This window comes from Pituophis catenifer, unplaced genomic scaffold (genome assembly GCF_029215685.1).
Source record: "Pituophis catenifer annectens isolate HBS135680 unplaced genomic scaffold, rPitCat1.0.hap2 SCAF_1, whole genome shotgun sequence".
In the NCBI taxonomy this organism is placed as follows: domain Eukaryota; kingdom Metazoa; phylum Chordata; class Lepidosauria; order Squamata; family Colubridae; genus Pituophis; species Pituophis catenifer.
Window position 1 is genome coordinate 89,006,146 of NW_027256881.1, and position 19,085 is coordinate 89,025,230.

The window sequence follows — 19,085 nt, forward strand, 5'->3', positions numbered from 1 at the left end:
ATTTTTCCCATACATTGATAAATTGCACTCTCTCCTAGAAATGCTTGGAAGGAATTAAAAAACAACAGCAATCTAATCTATTTTTCCTGAGTATAGTATAGTTTTACCCACTCCACATCATATGCTACAGTACAATAAACGAGCATAGTAAAAATGAAATAATTCATCAAAATTACTGCCAGCATTAAGATTGAAGTGGAATCCTCCAGAACATCGCAACTTTGATGATGAATCCAAAGTGATTATAATGCCATTTTTATGAAGCAAATAATACTATACTGATGAAATTATTTCTGCAATGTTTATAGTTATAGTTCATTTGGCTTAGGCTGTGGATGCATTTGAGTTTTTGGATCCAGTCAAATAATTATTGCCAAAGGAGGAGGAGTTGAAGCTGGCAAATAAAGAAGTATCCTCTATAAATCACAAACTTAGTAACAGTGCTTGGACAGTGCAAACTGAGTTGCAATGACCCCCTCACAGACTCACTTGATTTTGGAGAACTATATCGGTGGCCAGTTTGTGCCGTGTTCCTCATATCTAGATTCTTATGACCCATCTATTGGTGAAGTATATTGCAAAGTACCCGATAGTGGCAGGGAAGAGGTGAGTTCCTACAGAAATTTATATTCAACTTTTTCATGATTTTGTAGAATTGTACAAAAAGATTGTATGAGGTGTTTGTAATTGTGAACACAAATCGTACTGAAATATTGGCTAGTTTTAATGTTATATTGAATTATCTTTTTTGCTTGTGGGAAATGATAAGGCTGTATTTCAGTATAATAACACGGTGTTGTGTCAGCAGCAATAGCCCTAGTTCAGCAGCTCAAAGTTCAACGCCATTTCCTTTGAAATGTCTCTTTTATGTGGCAGAATGGGAATTGTGTCAAACTTCAAGGCAAAATGAAGAGGAAAAAAAATTCATAAGCTTTCCTTATTGGCTGCTTAATTCCTTTAAAAGGCCCAATCAAAATAATAATTGTATGATCTACCGGTAATGACTGAGGTTGGAAATAAAATACTCTTCTACACTTTTACAACTTTAACTTTGACCCTTTAGCATTCAATTCCAGTCAATCAAATGTTTGCTTAAGTATGCATAAATAGTGGTTGAAGTATAACTAGCATTTCCCCCCCTAAACTTACACTGTGGAGCTTTGCCCTCTTATAACTTATTTTCCTATGCAAACAGAAAATGAATTGTATATTAGATACAAGAAAAAGATGTTTAAAGAATAATCTTGATTGCTCATTTAATATTGTGGTCAGCAGGACAAGAAAGCTTTTAGGCTTCTTGGGGTTTCCAACACATTTCACCCTCAGCATTGTATTTAACCTTTGAATCACATATCAAAGGCAGGATCAGGACAAAGAAAGCAAGACCAGATCAAGCATAAAATTTTAATTAATTTGAATTCAGTTAAATAATGAATTAAATTTATTATAATTAAATTCATGGTATTGTTATATATATATTTCTTATCTTAGATAGAAAACTTTAGATAAGCTTTGGGGAAGAGCATATGGCAAGGCATGAGTGCAAGCAGGTGTAGCACATTGAATGCTACTATACCCTGCACAGAGAATTTCAGTTACTGATTAGTTTGAAAATGCAAGTTGGTAATACTATGGCCTTGCTTAAAATGAAAGACATTGTGACAATTCTGCAGAACTCTGCAGAAGTAACAGCTCAATAGTGCTGCCTAGTGGCTGTAATTCTGAATGTTAAATTGGAAAGTAAGCAAGTAAAAAATACCAAACAAGATAACAAAAATGCCCCTCGAAGGGATGATGAAAACACATACAAATACATGTATCTATATATGTCTATATATCAATTGGTATATCTTACCCTTCTAATTCAAATACATTTGGCATAACTTGAACAGAGCTGTTTAGTTTCTACCTTTAACTGTCATATGTCTAGATCAGTGAAGGCGAACCTATGATGTATGTCAAAGGTGACACATCAACACATTTTGGCTGACACACCAGTGTTAACCAACACCCAACAACTATTCTTGAAAGCATACCCCGCTCTCAGTTTTGGAAGTTGTGGAGGCCACATGGAATGGGATGTCTCTCATGGGCTCTTGAACCTCTGGAAGTTATGTGAGAGGGTTGTGCTCTTGCATGGCCTTTGAGTCTCCAAAAATCGTGAGAACGGCATGCTTTCGTGTCATTTTTGGAGGCTTCTGAGGCATTCTCCACCCCATCATGGAAGAGCATTCTCCAAAGCAGCTTCAAGAATAAAGGTCTTATGCGACCTGGAGCAACCTCAGGTAAGTGGTAGGGACCTATCAACAAAAAGAGAGCACCACCTGAAGGTAAAGGGTGCATGGCAGCACTGGATTATGGAGGCAATCACACCTTGGGCAACGGAGCAACGGGGCTTTTTCGAATGGTAGCAGTGGCGCTAAGGCTAAAGTTGAAGTTCAGGCCTTTACTTCAGGCTCAGCCAGTGTACTTTGAGAGTTGCTGTTCAGTGTGGCTTAAATTGGGGGGGAGGGGGCGAAGGGAGATAAAAATTTGTTTCTCTTGTTTGGAGAGGAGTGTGCAATGCCATCAGGGTCCAGTTAGGTATTTTTGAAATTTTTGACATACCGAGTCGAAAAGTTTTGAACTCGGGCCTCCAAGGAAGCGGTATTTGTTTTCTGCTTTCCCATAGTTTCTGTTAACATCTAGCATCATACAGGCTTTTGCTCATGCAAACATACGTGTTTACCGATTGCATTTTAAAGGTGGAAGCTGCTGTCAAAGCGGCCCAAAATGCTTTCCCAGGATGGTCTGCCAAAAGTCCACAGGAAAGGTCAAAAATAATGAGTAAGTTAGCAGACCTTATGGAAGAAGATCTGGAGTCATTTGCGCAAGCAGAATCAAAAGATCAAGGTAAAGGAGAAAACCTGTTGACTTCTGCTCCTAGTGATAACTGGTTAAGAAAATAATAGCAGCTCTCAGCATCAATATCTAATAGAATCAAGAGTCCATTATACTGAGGTACACCCCAAATTAAATCCATATTTAGTTTTAAGACAAAGGCAATGCTTTAAAAATTAAGCATATATATTAAGGATAGTGACATACACTAAACTCCCAGTGCTGTCTATAAAGTTACAGCCATTTTGTTCAATTGCTTTTTCTATAAGAATATAACCAAAATTCTTAACTGGCTTTGTAAATAAGGGGGAAAGTGTTTTAGTTTTTATCTTCAAATCTGAATGTGAAAAAAAGCCAATTTGTCCATTCAACCAAGGAATAGGCAAGTTGATTGTGTTGATCATCTAGGGCAGTGGTTCTCAACCTTCCTAATGCTGCGACCCTTTAATACAGTTTCTCATGTTGTGGTGACCCCCAACCATAAAATTATTTCTAAGACCATTGAAAATATGTGTTTTCCGATGGTCTTAGGCGACCCCTGTGAAAGGGTCGTTCGACCCCCAAAGGGGTCCCGACCCACAGGTTGAGAACCACTGATCTAGGGCCAATGAAAATTAGACGCAGTTCAACAAATCTAGGTAGCCACATATTGCCTATCTCAGATTTATGAAGAACTCTTTAAGATATGTGACCATTTAGATCTGTTGAATTCCATCTAGTTTCCATTGACCCTACATGAACAACACAATCAACTTGCCTAATTTCTTGTCTGAATGGACAAATTGGAATTTGGCTCTTTCTCACATTCACATTTAAAGATTAAAAACAAAAATACTTTCCTTATTTATTGATTTAGCTGGATTTGAATAATTGTGTCTTTAGCTATGTATTCGGGTGCTGAATGACAGTTGTTGTTTCTTTTTGATGAGCTCCTTATATTTAATGCAACTGCAGACAGATACAGCATGCTGGGAATAATAAACATTTCTTCATGGACAAAAGTTATTTTAGGGATGGATCGCCTTGTCTGTATTGATGCAGAATTTTTGTTTGTCTATTATGTGATAGCAGAGAAGCTTAAAATCTGAAGATGTATTCTCATGGTCAAATGTGGCCAGAGAGACTTACATGGATTTGCCCATAATCCTTTAATATCCTCTTGCTTTCTTGTGTTTCTGAAGTTTTACTTTTGAACATTTAGATTGTCTTCACTCCTCCTTAATAACTAGACAACTTTCATTCTATGCTTAAAAACAATTCTTACAAAAACTATTTAGAACATGAAACCCATTGAAATGATTCGTACATTTCAAAAGCATTACAACAACATCTGCAAGTATAAAATTATTTGGTATTAAATATCCTTCTGTTCCAGGAAAAACCATTTCTTTTGCCAGAACAGTGGACATACCCCGAGCAGTATACAATTTTCGCTTTTTTTCATCATCTATCCTTCATAACACAACAGAATGTACACAAATGGATCACATCGGCTGTATGCACTATACTGAAAGGTCACCAGTGGGAATTGGTAAGTCTTTGTCAAAGAACTGCAGGTGTTTTTTCAAAAATGTTTTGAACTATAAAGCAGAGATACTGTATTCAGTTACATTTGGCCTACAAAATATGGGTATCGTTCCCCAGAGTTGTTATCAAATTATTATTTTTACTATGATAAAAGGGGAGAAATATTAAATATGTGACTGGTGCATAATCTTATTATTTCAAATGAATGAAATGAAACTAGATTTTGTTGTAGCTTTATTCACTAGTTCGAGAAATATAGTCCTTGGCATGCCATTTAAAGGCTTATGTAATCTGTAGTGAGGACCTCATGTGATCACAATTCCAACTTCCTGCTGGCTTCCCCATTGAGTTTGCTTGTGGGAAGCCAGAAGAGAACATGGGAAATTGCAATCATGTGATAGCATCTTGTTCCAATGTTGTAATCATGAGCCAAGTGCCAAAGCACCCAGATCATGATCATGTCACTGTAGAGATGCTGCAATGGCCAGGTGTTGGAGGTGTTGTAAATCCCTTGTCCAACATTGGTCTAACTTTGAATGGGTCACTGACTAATGGCCATGACCCTAGGACTACCTGTAGTGTAAGTCAGGGGTGTCAAACTGGCGGTCCACAGGCTGGATGCATCACATGGAGGCCACGCCCACCCTGGTTCTATAAAGATAAAAAATGTCGCGATCAAGTTTGTCACCCTTGGTGTAAGTGGTCCTGAGCTGCAAGCATTTAGATGACCACTAGATGTCATCATTTTCAGTGTCTTTTTTTCCTGCAGTTTAGTGATCATCTGGACTTTTATATCTCAAATCTGGTAGTTCTCTTCTAATATAAAGCACAGCTTGAAATTTTCATGCCTTTTTCTAACATAGATAAGTCCATTATAATTAGCTCACTCAATTAGAATATAATTGATTGGCAAGATGCTATTCTTTTAATAATGAGTCAAACCTTGCTCTGCCTCCTGATTCAATAGCTTGTTATAGAACCTGAACACGAGTTGTTATTTAACATTTCCATTTACCTATTTCCTTTGCAGACAGTTTAGTACATAGAATGGAGCTAAAACAAAAGACTACTGAAGCTTACATAGATCTGTCATGCTCTGCTGTCTAACTGGGTTTCAAAAGAGGGCCATAGATTCCTAAGTATCAAACTTCTTGTTTAAAAAAAAATGTTCCTTTTTCCTATCTTTTTGAAAGCTGGATTAATTAGTCCTTGGAATTTGCCACTTTACTTACTGACCTGGAAAATTGCCCCTGCTGTCATGTGTGGAAATACTGTAATTGCCAAACCCAGTGAAATGACATCTGTCACAGCCTGGATGATGTGCAAACTTCTGAATCAAGCAGGTATACCTGAAAAGTAGCTCCACTGAAATAATTAAAGAAGTATCCATATTAGTTATTCAGGATACAAGTAGGTAACACTTTGATTCAAAGAGCTTATATATCATATACATGATCAATCTAATATTCCATTGATAGAATGATTTAGAACCTGATTGTAATGAAATATGACAATAAGAATAGAATAGAATAACATAGTTGGAAGGGACCTTGGAGGTCTTCTAGTCCAATCCCCTGCCTAGGCAGGAAACCCTACACCACTTCAGACAAATGGTTATCCAATATCTTCTTAAAAACTTCCAGTGTTGGAGCATTCACAACTTCTGCAGGCAAGTTGTTCCACTTATTAATTGTTCTAACTGTCAGGAAATTTCTCCTTAGTTCTAAGTTGCTTCTCTCCTTGATTAGTTTCCACCCATTGCTTCTTGTCCTGCCCTCGGGTGCTTTGGAGAATAGTTTGACTCCCTCTTCTTTGTGGCAGCCCCTGAGATATTGGAACACTGCTATCATGTCTCCCCCAGTCCTTCTTTTCATTAATCTAGACATACCCAGTTCCTGCAACCGTTCTTCATATGTTTTAGCCTCCAGTCCCCTAATCATCTTTGTTGCTTTTCAATAGATTGAAAAGATATCATATAACAGGCAAGGAAGCTCCATCATATATAACCCTTGTATACTCTAAAAGTAGTTAGGATCATAGTCATCATCATCTTTTAACAACCCCATAATCCCTTATGGGGTGGAGTCTGGGCAACTGAATGGAGCTAGCAGAGTGTTTTAATGGCCGGATGCCCTTCCTGTTGCCAATGCAGAGTTTTGTTCAGCAGATATATTCACAGTATGCCCAGAGAGAGAAATATCTGCCTCTATCTAGGGTTGAACTCATAGCCTCCTTATTGTGAGGCGAGAGCTCCACCTCTAGGCCACCACACCACTCTAGTTAGGATCATAGTATTGTATTAAAAATATACGGTATGTTTCTGAGTTGCCACTTAAATGGAATGTACTACATACTTGGTCTGTTTATGTGATTTTCCTCCTCTGCTGCCTATGAGGTTTTCCTCCGGGTGTGATAAATGTCGTATTCGGAAGTGGGCCCAAGGCTGGAGATACTCTTGTTTCCCATCCGGCGGTATCTCTGATTTCCTTCACTGGGAGCACACTCACCGGCCAGCAAATCATCCAAAGGTCTGCTTTGTACTGTAAGAAGCTTTCCCTGGAGCTAGGAGGCAAAAACCCAGCTATCATTTTTGAGGATGCCAACTTGGATCAATGTATTCCTGCCACTGTAAAATCCAGTTTTGCTAACCAGGTATAAACAGATAGTCGCTTGCTTATCCCTCTGCTTACGCAAGCTTTACTTCTGAAGTTGACAGATTTTAATATAAAGACTGAGTATATTATTCTGAATCAGATGATTCATTTTTTTACTTATTGGGATTGGGCAGCTAATAAATTCCAATAAACAATGAGAACATTTTAAAAGAAATTTTTTAAAAAATCTGACTTAACATGGCATCTTCTCTCAGTGAATGTTGTTTATTTATTTAGCGTGTGGCAAGTGAATGTTATGATATTCCTTGATAATGATGGACGAGTAAGATCCCTTTTTCTATCAGAATTCATTTTGGAATTACTCTTTCTGGTTCATATCCTCACAGTTTACCACTCCAAATAGTCCCCCTATTACTCTTCTACACAGAACATCCCAAAAGATTTAGCATATCAGATCCAGTATAAGAGAATTCTCCACTGACTTACCTACTTTCCTTGGATGGATTGCCCGTGTTTTTTGTTACTGTGTCTTGGGACTCCTCACATCCTGGACTGGGCACTAGGAAGGTAGACAGCTAGTCTTTCTATAGCCTGCCTACTCTTCCTTGGAAATACCAAGATAAAATATGATTTCTTCTCTTGCCTGTTGGGTATGAAAGCAGTAGTCGTAGAAGGAATTAAATGTCCTACTCAATAGTAGTTTCTCTCCACCCAAATTTTCCTTGTAAAAATGGATAGGGATACTAACAACAAACTATATAAGAGCTTGCTGATATTTATATTTATGGCATAATTGTAAATCTTAAGGGTTATCAATGTACTGCTCTTACTGAAATCTAGAAAACAAATTCTTCCTTCAGTGAACTAAACAGAGTTTCGCTCTGATATTAATGTGTCTCGTAAAGAACTTAACAACTCATGCTTCACTGAAATAATGACTCATTATTGAATTTCTCCCTTTTCTATACATTGTTGATCTTGCCAGGGTGAAATATGCTTATGTACCAGCAGAATCTTTGTTCAGAAGAGCATTTCTAAAGAATTCTTAAAAAGATTTGTGGAAGCTGTTAGAAAATGGAAAGTTGGAAATCCTTCAGATCCCACAAGTGATATGGGAGCATTAATAAGTAAAGATCATTTAGCAAAGGTAAACAATGTTGAAAATATTTTTAAATTCGCTAAATTAGCTGCAAATGTGTTTTATTCCTCATTTGAGAAAGTATTGTAATATATGATGATAGAGATTTTCTTATATCTTGGTAATGATTTTTAGACAAAGAACAGATCTTGTTTTAAACACTTGTTAAAACACTTGCTTTAAGTTACAAGTATTTCCTAAAACTTCCCCATCAAAATTATTTATCATTAAGTAATTTTGCCAGTTGTCAAGTTTGCCTATTTTTTTTTTATTGTGTGCACTTAATAAGTAACAATATGACTAGCTGAAACATCTCCTTAGTGATGTGTGATTCACTGTTGGGCGCACACAGTTGGAAACAATCTGATATTTCCTCTTACCAACTCACTTCTCAAATATATTGTCAGCAGAATTGAAGAAGACTTTTCAGATTCTTCTGCCATAGCTTCAAATGTGTCTAAGCTTTTTCCATCTTTCTTAATGTAATACAGTATTTAAAATTTAATTGATAATGCTACAACAGTCACACAATGTTCCAATGATAAAATTGCATTGGCATTTTCCTGGTGTAAGACGGAATGTGTGTTTAAATAAATGAATTAAAGTAAACCAACCTTTAAATGATGAATGTTATTTAAAATTGCATGTAAAACACAAGAGTTTAACTAATTCATACAATATGTCTAGATATAGGTTTTATATAGTAAATATGTAGGTGTGAGAGAATATATTCATATGTATTGGTCTTTTATTTCCTTATTGTTATTAACAATTAGAAATTACTGTCTTCTCTAAATATGCTTCTTGTTTTGTTGCTGCTCCTATTAGGTGAAGAAATATATCCAGCAGGCTCGGGCAGAAGGGGCCAAGATCCTTTGTGGAGAGGGAATAGATTCATTGAATCTTCCTCCAAGAAACCAAAAAGGCTATTTCTTGCCTCCCACAGTTATCACAGAAATCGATGACGATTCTTGCTGCATTCAGGATGAGATCTTTGGTCCTGTAACTTGTGTAATGGTGTTTGACACAGAAGAGGAAGTGATTAGGAGAGCCAATGGAGTCAAATATGGCCTGGCAGCCACGGTTTGGTCAAACAATGTGGGCCGGATTCATCGTGTTGCTAAAAGACTCCAGTCTGGTTTGGTGTGGACCAATTGTTGGCTGATCAGAGATCTGAATTTGCCCTTTGGGGGAATGAAAGCCTCTGGGATAGGTAGAGAGGGAGCTAAGGATTCGTATGAATTTTTCACTGAGGTGAAAACAGTTACCATAAAATATACTGATGTGAACTGATAGGAAGTAATTTGCGCCATAAGTCTGTGTGTGTTGCTTTGTCTCTCTTGATATATTGAGAAAAACGATGGCCATGGTTTATACTTGTATGTCTGCTAAGTGTACTGGAGAAAGGGGCATATAAAAATAATTATATGAGACTTTACAGCTGGAAAATATATGGCAGAGTCTGTCATTAGCTTTGTTTTAACTTCAAAAGAACTGATGAATTTTATCTGGCTTAGCGTGCTGTTTCCACAACAACCAACTAGATGTGATGGGAACTCAAGCAAGACATCCCCCTTCTCACTTGTATTTTCAATAACTGCTTTGGGAACCATGCTGTCTTTGAAAATAAAACTAAAATATGATGCCATAAACAGGATTGTTCACCATGTTTACATTTTTTAAACTTTTTCAAGTTGGCAGCTACCATTACAACTTGTGGTAAGGAATTCCATAGACAAGCTATCTGCTTAAGTGTGAAGGACTTCCTTTTAGCAGTCTTAAATTGAATATTCATCTTCTGCATTATTCAAACCATAGCCTCCAGCTTTCCCCACTATCTGTCCTACCGCATTTAACTTGGATAATTTTAATAGACCTTTCTAGAGACTACCGTATAAGTCTATAATCTCAATTTTGAGACAGTGTCTAGACTGAACACTGTCTTGTAAAGTATTGTGCATTAAAATGTATATAAGGTGCTGTATATAATTGATTCCTTAATATTCTCTCTTTCCTAAATATCTGTAATGTGAAATACGGATAGTTCTCAACTTGCGACTAACAACTGAGCCCCAAATTTCTGTTGCTAAGCGAAACAGTTGCTAAGTGAGTTTTGTCCCATTTTACAACCATTCTTGCCACAGTTGTTAAGTGAATCTGCTTCCCCATTGACTTTGCTTGTCGGAAGGTCTCAAAAGATGATCACATGACTCCCCTCCCCCGACACTGCAACCATCATAAAAATGAACCAGTTGCCAAGTGTTCAAATTTTAATCAAGTGACCATGGGGATGCTGCAATGGTTGTGAGTGTGCAAAACTGTCAAAAGTCACTTTTTTCAGTGCCGTTGTAACTGTGAACAGTCACTAAACAAACTGTCGTAAATGGAGAACAGACTGCATAGCATTTTCTATGGCAGCCACCCACAGGAATGAATTTTTCACAGGGCTATCTTATACAGCCTTGAGATCTCTCTTCAAACCAGTAAAGAAAAACCATTTTTTAGGGCCATTTGTAGGGATGATAAGGGATGAGGGGAGAAAAAGGGAATGGAAGCATGTTGAAGTAGAAAAGACCCATAATGAATATAGTGCCAATTGAACATGCTCTCTAAGTCCATTAGGAGCAGCAAAGTGCATTAATGACATATGCACAGACACACAGAGATTTGGTTAAAGCAACCTTCTGTTTTGAGAAGATAAAAATAAACTTGCTTTACGGTTGGGGAAACCTCAGCACTAAATAGTGGAGGGTGAAGTTATTTGTTACAACAGATTTACTTATGAGATGCAGTTTAATAATTGCAAAAATCTTGAATTTTTAATAGCTTTTTCAACAGCTGCCTTATCCAACAAAATTGCATAACCATCATGAGGATTTGGTTTAATAGTTTTATGTCAAGCTGACGAGCCAATTCATCTCTTAATTCCTACAGATGGAAATTAATACCAGTCTGATTATTCAGTTATTGCCAGTTGATTCCGTATGTCCTGAATCTAGACATGTACACAATCATGCAAAGATATCAAATTGATATATCTAGGTCTTTGCTCAAAACAATGCCAGCATTGTTAATACTCATGCTTTGGCTCAAGTTCATTGTTTTCAGAAGTAAAATTGATTTAAACAAGAGAATCTTTAAATGAACTACATGGGAAACTGATGGAGTTGGGCAATTACATCCAGTAAATTATTGGTATGCACATGAGGAGAAATTAAAAGGAGAATTGAATTTCCTACAAAATTCCTACAGACTAAGGGAGGAAATACTTGGACTGCATTTTAATACAAACTGATCTAATTTATACTTCCTGAGGTAAGATATGAACTAGAACTGACATCGCCAATTGCATATTTTTAAATGTTTACACACAATTCACATACCAAGAAAACTGGCTGCAAATAGTATATTATTTGAACTAATGAACATAACTTTTTTTTTTAAAAAAATTAAATTTATAGAAAGCAGAATGGATAAGTTATCTGTACTACAGACTAGTATCATCCAGTCTGGATCCATTCTGGGAATGGAAGTTTCTCTCTTCATAGCATCATAGAGTTGGATGGACTTCTAAAGATCATGTACCACATCTAGAGATAACTCAGAGTCAACTTGTGGCGAGACTGGGCAAATAAATGTAATATTAATTATTAATATTAATAATAAAAACTATTCATAAGAGTATATGGGGTGCAAAAAAAATCTAGACCACTAGAGGGCATCTATTTCTATTTCCTGCCATCCAGTGACTGGAGAGTTTTGCAAGATATGACTCTGTTTTGTTTCAATTTTCCTGACAGAGAGCTATCTAGATTCTACATAAATCTCTCTAAATTTGTCTTATCAATGATAATGCAGAGAGAATGATCTTACACTATATATTTGTGACATAGTTTTCTGTCAGGAACTGAAAGCAATAACCGTGGTTTTCTTCCCCAATCCTAAATGCTGTAGTAAACTGAGAGATAGTGACTGGACCAAAGTCATTCTGGGAGTTTCATGGCTGAGGAAAGATTTGAACCTGGATTTCCCACTATTGCAGTCCAACACACCAACCACAACACCTCACTGGCTCCCTCACAGATCTCCAATGGAAGTGGACTTGGGGCCTTCCTACTACTGATGTCTTCATCTGCCCTCATCCAGTCAAGCCAACTGGACACAAGGAACAGGCTTATACAGGGATAATCAGAAAGCAAAGTTTTGATTATCTCTGGAGTGGCTTGATGCTTTCTGAATTCATATGCTATTTTCTGAGATTTTGTATTGCCAGCTAATATGGAATATGCAGGATGGATGCTGAAGAAGGAGGACAATAAAAGAGGTGCCAGGATCAAACCAAACAGTATCATGTTTATTTAAATTGTCCCCCATTAAATACAGCATCAGGCACTCTTCCTCCATTCTGATCTCCAGAATGCAACTCACAAAAGGATTGCTTTAACCGGACACGTTTTGTAGCCCTGCAGCTTCTCTTTCCTTCTTCATTCCCAGAGTTGTTCAGTTTGGGCATCAGCAAAGGAAGGTTAAATATTTACGAGGATTAAGTGTCTCAGGGACTGGGTGCCTGCTACCACAAACAGGAAAAAAAATGGTCTGATTGGGATTAAAGATGGAAGTTTGTTATCTCACAGCTTGCAAGGGTAAATAGGAAGAGCTAGCTTATCTAAACAGCCTCTCTTCTAGGAGTTAATTTAACAATGCAGGTCAACCACAGAATATATGCTATTTGACCAAAAGAAATTTGATTACAGTCACAATCTTGAGAAATGTGTCTGTTCATTCCCATCTGTTTAGTAGTGATGACTTTTGTGTTACATATCTCTCTAACCCAACTTCTGTCTTAGTGTTACTTACCTTGGGAGAGGAGAAAGAAAAAGGAAATCATCTGCCCTAAGTTGGCAAGCAATTTGGGTGTCAATGAAACTGTATTGGGTATTAAATATTATGTAATTGCAATTGTGCAGTTGAAACTTGATGACTTCATTCCAGTTTCCTATTTTCTCTTCCTCATCTTAAATACTTTGACACAGCTAAACCTATTCTTCAAACAAAATGCCTCTTTTAGCCCATCTAATTAATATAATTTTTTCTCTTTATAGTAACTAAGCTAATACTGATCCAACTGGGCCTTCTCTGCACTGCTTCTGATTGCAGGCATATGCTCCCTAGAGAGAAAAGTTCAACTTTTCTCTATAGGGAGATTTTAATTAACTATATAGAGTTGACTTAATGTACTATATGGAGACATTGATAAATTAATTTCATTGGAAATGTATTACTGGCTATCCAGGTAGGACTGGGGTGGGTGGGGATTCTTTCATGGAGAATGTTGATCTAGTTGTGATATCACCTAGCCAGGGGTTGGAAATTGCAGAATTTTCTGATCATGTGTCTTTTGTGTGAGTTTTTTTTAAAAAAAATATCGTTGGAGATTGTTCTATGCCTTACACAGAAGGTTGCTATTTTTACTTATTGTTTTATTCTTTTGATCTTGTCCTTTTGATTTGCAAGTTGTTTTGCAGTGTAACGTTATCATGCTGGGACAATAAATTATGTTCCCTTTTGTTTATGCTGTCAGAAGCTCTCTCATCTTCTGCTCTCTCTGCCCCCTCTTTCCCAGAACAGTCTCACAGAGGTTAACATCAATTGTGATTTTGGGGCAGCTGTCAGATAAGAAGAGCTGCACCCTTTCCTGAGGATGTGTCCCCTTCCCTTGTGTCATTCTCACTCTAGAAAGACCAGTTCAGGTTCATGGTCTTGCTGAAACATTTGGAAAAAATAAAGACCTTCCCTGCTTTATTTTTGTTAACCTTTTTATAAATCCTATGAGCTTGAGCAAATGTTCTTAAAATAAAAGAACCTTCCAATTGTCCGTGAACACTATCAATCCAGTGGAAATGATGTGTGAGGGTTTTTTTTTAAAACAGTCCTGACTCTTGGCAGCCTTTTCCTTATAACTTGTACTGTGCTCCACTGAACTGCAGTTGCCAGGAAAAAGTGATCCGGGATGGGGTGGGGTGAAATCAGCCGTGTGATACAGTGAGAAAGGAAATACAGTTCAAATTATGGACATTTATGGGAATGATTCACATCTAATGCTGAAGACATTTTGGAGCCAGGTGTGTGTCCTTTGAGAATGTTGTTAAGGCCGTTGTTTTAAAGTGAATTCGTTTTTGGGGAAAGTACAGGTAGTCCTTGACTTATGACTACAATTGAGCCAGGGGTGAGTTCTACTTACCTTTACTACTGGTTCGCAACGGGGCCACGTGTGCGCGCTCGCTTTGCTCTTCTGTGCATGCGCAAAAGCATTGTGATGACGTCGGGGTTGGTGGAGGGAGCCTCCCTCCGGTTTTACTACCAGTTCTATAGAACCCATCCGAACGGGGGCAAGCCACCACTGATTTGAGCCCAACATTTCTGTTGCTAAGTGAGACAATTGTTAAGTGAGTTTTGCCCCATTGTATGGCCTTTTTTTGCCACAGTTGTTAAGTGAATCGCTGCAGATGTTAAGTGGTTGCTAAGTGAATCTGACTTCCCCATTGACTTTACTTGTCAGAAGGTGGCAAAAGGTAAAAGTAAGGTTTTACACTTAGGCAAGAAAAACCAAATGTACAGGTATAGAATAAGAGGTACATGGTTCAACAATAGTAATTGTGGGAGGAATCTAGGCATGCTGGTGGATCACCACTTAAGTATGAGTCAGCAATGTGCAGCAGCTGCCAGAAAAGCCAATACAGTTCTAGGCTGCATCAACAGAAGAATAGCATCAAAATTGCAGAAAGTGATAATACTGCTTTACACTGCACTGGTGAGACCATACTTGGAATTCTGCATTCAGTTCTAGTCATCACATTCAAAGAAGATGCTGAGGCCATAAAAAGAGTGAAGAAAAGAGTGACAAAGATGATAAGGAGTCTGAAGGCTAAACCCTATGATGAATGGCTAAGGTAACTGGGTATGTTCAGCCTAATGAAGAGAAGGTTCAGGAGACACATGATAGCGGTCTTCCAATACTTGAAGGACTGCCACAGAGAAGAGGGTATTGATTTCTTCTCCATAGCACCTGGGGGCAGGACAAGAAGCAATGGATGGAAGCTTGTCAGAGAAGGATTCAATCTAGAAATGACGAATTTCCTGATAGTAAGAACGTTTAAGCAGCTACTGCTGCTACCGATAACCTCCCACCGGCCAATACGCTCTCACAGAGAGGGCCTCCTCAGGGTGAGGTCGGTCAAGCAATGTCGGCTGGCGGCCCCCAGGGGGAGGGCCTTCTCTGTGGGAGCACCCGCCCTCTGGAACGAGCTACCTCCCGGAATACGGCTGATTCCGGATCTCCGCACTGGCCCTGAAGACGTTTTTATTTCAGCAAGCCGGCCTGGCCTGAATAGGTTTTAGGGGTTTTTAATTGTATTGCTAGGGGTTTTAAATTGGAGCGGCTGTTTAATTTAATTTATTTTTAATTATTTTAACTTTTATATTGCATGTTATTTTAATTCTGGGCTGTTCACCGCCCTGAGTCCCTTCGGGGAGAAGGGCGGGATATAAATTTAAAAGAAAGTTAAAGTTAAAGTTAATCAATGGAACAGCTTGCCTCCTGGAGTTGTGTGTGCTTCCTCACTGGACGTGTTCAAGAAAAGATTGGACAACCATTTGTCAGGTGGTATATTTGACATCTTGTTTCGTGTACAGGAGGTAATAACTCTGGGAAACATATATACTACAAAATGGGGTCCTAGGCTTACCTCTATTTACACAATAGCTCTAGGTCAGGGGTGTCAAACTTGCAGTCTGCGGGCTGGATGCATCATGCACTGGCCATGCCCACTCCTGGTTTAGTGAAGGGAGAAAACGTTGCAATACGTCACATGATTACAACGTGTCCTCACAAATTTGACACCCCTGCCCTAGGTTCTACACCAACCCCATATATAAGGACTCCTAACTTGGGCAGGGGTTAGATTAGAAGACCTCCAAGATCTCTTCCATCTCTATGATTCGATGTTATTCAAGAGCAGCGGTGACTGACTCCTGATGCAGAACACATTCTGTGCAGAAAATCAGTGCCCTGATGTTCTTGTGGAATAAAGCTGTTGCGTAGGGCCAACAGCATAGAATGACACCCCCCCCCCCGATGTGCCTTGAGGGTAGATAAGATGTGCATCAAAGTTTAGGATTGCTCTGAGATGGAGGAAGTGGCAAAAAATAGTAGGTGGATGAGTTCTCAATTTATTCACTGCTAAACGGTTCCAAAGTTTACTGTTGAGTGAATGTATAAAATATTTTGAAAATACTATGTTTGCAATAGAAGAGAATATATGCAGCTAAAGGTTGAACTTGGAAGTCAGAAAAAGAATGATTCAAGTAAAGATGACTTCCCAGGGAAAATTAACTGCTCTCAAATACACCAGATCTTTGCTTCCCCCATTTTAAACAACCGGATGTGGAATTGTATTGTACAACTGGAGGATTATTTATATCTTCCTCTGAATAGCACATTGGTTTCCTTGAAAATTATCAGGTGTGAAATTGGCTATTTTAGGAATTCTTTATGAGGCTCTAAATATAGCACTTCAGAAGGGTGGCTTAAATTTCACTGATGATTGATCAGTAAAGGGCAAAGACAACTGTGGAATTTCGTGTCCATCCTTTGCTTTATGATAAACAGTAGTGCACGCAGCACAGTATTTTTTTAAAACTGCATTTGTTTTTTGACGCTCTAGTTATAGCTTTTTAACCTCCACCAGTGGAATTTTTGCAAAACACATAAAAAGTGTTGACTGAAAGAGAAGAAAATGTTGAAGTTCAGAGTGTTCCAAGGCAAGGATTTATCAGTCAAACCCTAGTTCAAATTATTCAATTCCATTGTCCCCCTATAATTGATTTTCTTTTCCCCACAATCACCAGATGACTTTCTGTCAGATTTCTCACAAAAAGGCTGCCATGGAGAGGACCTGTCCATTCACAAATGCCCACCATAAGAAAAGCATTACCAGTCATAAAACATCCATTTATAAAAAGGCAAGCAATGAGACTGCTCCCTGACTTTCTTTCCTTTAGCCCCCTCCCCATCCCAGTTGCTTACTACATTAGAGCCATGGTGGTGCTGGCTCAAGGTTCACTCAGCCTTCCATCCTTCCAAGGTGGGTAAAATGAGGACCCAGATTGTTGGGGGCAATATGCTGACTCTATAAACTGCTTAGAGAGGGCTGTAGAGCACTTTGAAGTGGTATATAAGTCTAAGTGCTTATACTGTATATTGCTATTAGCTCATTTTGAACGTTTGGATGGGTTGGGTAGACATAACTAAATAAACCATCAGACTGCAGTTATTCAAATTATAATTTCTTCCACATGGTGTAGAACCTAGAGCAGGGGTGTCAAACTCGCGATGACACGTCGTCATGCGATGTATCGCAACTTCCCCCCCTTTGCTAAACCAGGGGTGGGCGTGGCCAGCATGTGATGCATCCGGTCCGTGGACCATAAGTTTGATGCCCCTGACCTAGAGCTATTGTGTAAATAGACCTAAGCCTAGGATTCCATTTTGTAGTATATTTGTTTCCCAGAGTTATTACCTCCTGTACACGATGTCAAATCCACTCAGAAGCTGCAAAGCTGAATTGGTATTTGAACTCAGATCTCTTAATTCAGTCCTCAGGCTTCAAGCTTGTTTCCCAGTAATTAAATGAACAACAATATACTTCAGTTTAGCACCCTTTGCTAAGTCATACTATAGTTTATTAACACTACAGAGGCAAGGAGAAAACTGGAGGAGCATGCACTAAAGCATTCTTTAGTTATCTCATCCCACTTTAAAATAATACTGCAAGAAGCTTACACAGTAGAAAAAAAGGGAAAATCACATCCTTATCACATTGCGAAGAGGTGTGTGTGTATGTACCTGTAACAGTGAGCTTCTTTCTCCCTTAGATTTCTGTCATATCATGGAGAATGGGGTACTCAACATATCCTCCCAGGTAGGAATACACAACTTGGTGGTGGAGGTGGGGGGCTGAGGACTCATTTCAGCTTTGCATCTTGTGCTGTGGGCCAGCCTTTCCAATCTTCTCATTACAAAAAGAACGATACCTTGATAGCAACATGTAGACCGTGGGGTTGCATCTAAGACTTTTGAAGAGCAACTGTAACTTTGGGACCTCGTACACTTTTTTTGCTTCCTATATAATACCTGAATAGAAATATTTGGATAGAAGATATTGTCTTCAGCTGTTTGCTTCTCACCACATATGAATATTTCTGCATGTGGCAAGATGGGTGGCAAACAAATTTAATAAATAAATAAAAATAAAATAAATAAACATTTCCACTGCCATTAGTGTAACACTTTTTTGGTCACAAATATATCTTGATTTAATAGATACTCATACTTTAAAATTCTTTATATACAGTATACAAGTAATTAGGAGTAAAATATATATCTCATATTATCAGGCACATAGTTTTCCCCAAATATGGTAGCACTAAAAAAGAATGTTATTAAACTAGGATGGGATTTCTGCTACATTCGCCAAGGGTGGGAGGGTTCAAAAGTAGGACTGGACTCTGTTCTTCCCATTTGGCCAAAGGTATCTGCAGGATATGATCAAATGGCAGCCATGACTGTATGATTAAAACACCACTTTGTATGTGTATTGCATGTCCTCTTCTACTCTCTAATATCAGGCAGGAAAAATCAGGACTATTGTACAAAATGGATTATTAGCTCATTGATTGTTTTCATGATTTCCAAATGGCTGTGAATCATAGTCACAAAACGTGATCTTTGATGTTGATAAATAAGTTAAATCATTTAGTTGGAGGAAGAGGAATGATAAGTAACCTAGCCAGCAATCTGTTTGGTTCAGAAGAATTAGATCATCTCCAACTGATGGCTATCCAGTGTCTGCCTCAAGTACTCTAGT

At 38.2% G+C, this 19,085-nt stretch overlaps 1 protein-coding gene across 1 annotated transcript; it reads left to right on the plus strand.

The window, feature by feature from the left end:
• Positions 1-464: 464 nt before the first annotated feature.
• On the plus strand, positions 465-10,001 carry ALDH8A1 (aldehyde dehydrogenase 8 family member A1). The gene is made up of 7 exons (XM_070952440.1): positions 465-606; positions 2,745-2,892; positions 4,256-4,411; positions 5,601-5,750; positions 6,803-7,059; positions 8,008-8,169; positions 8,989-10,001. The coding sequence occupies exons 1-7, from the start codon at positions 469-471 to the stop codon at positions 9,451-9,453; spliced, it is 1,476 nt and encodes a 491-aa protein (XP_070808541.1). The 5' UTR covers positions 465-468; the 3' UTR covers positions 9,454-10,001.
• Positions 10,002-19,085: the final 9,084 nt, after the last annotated feature.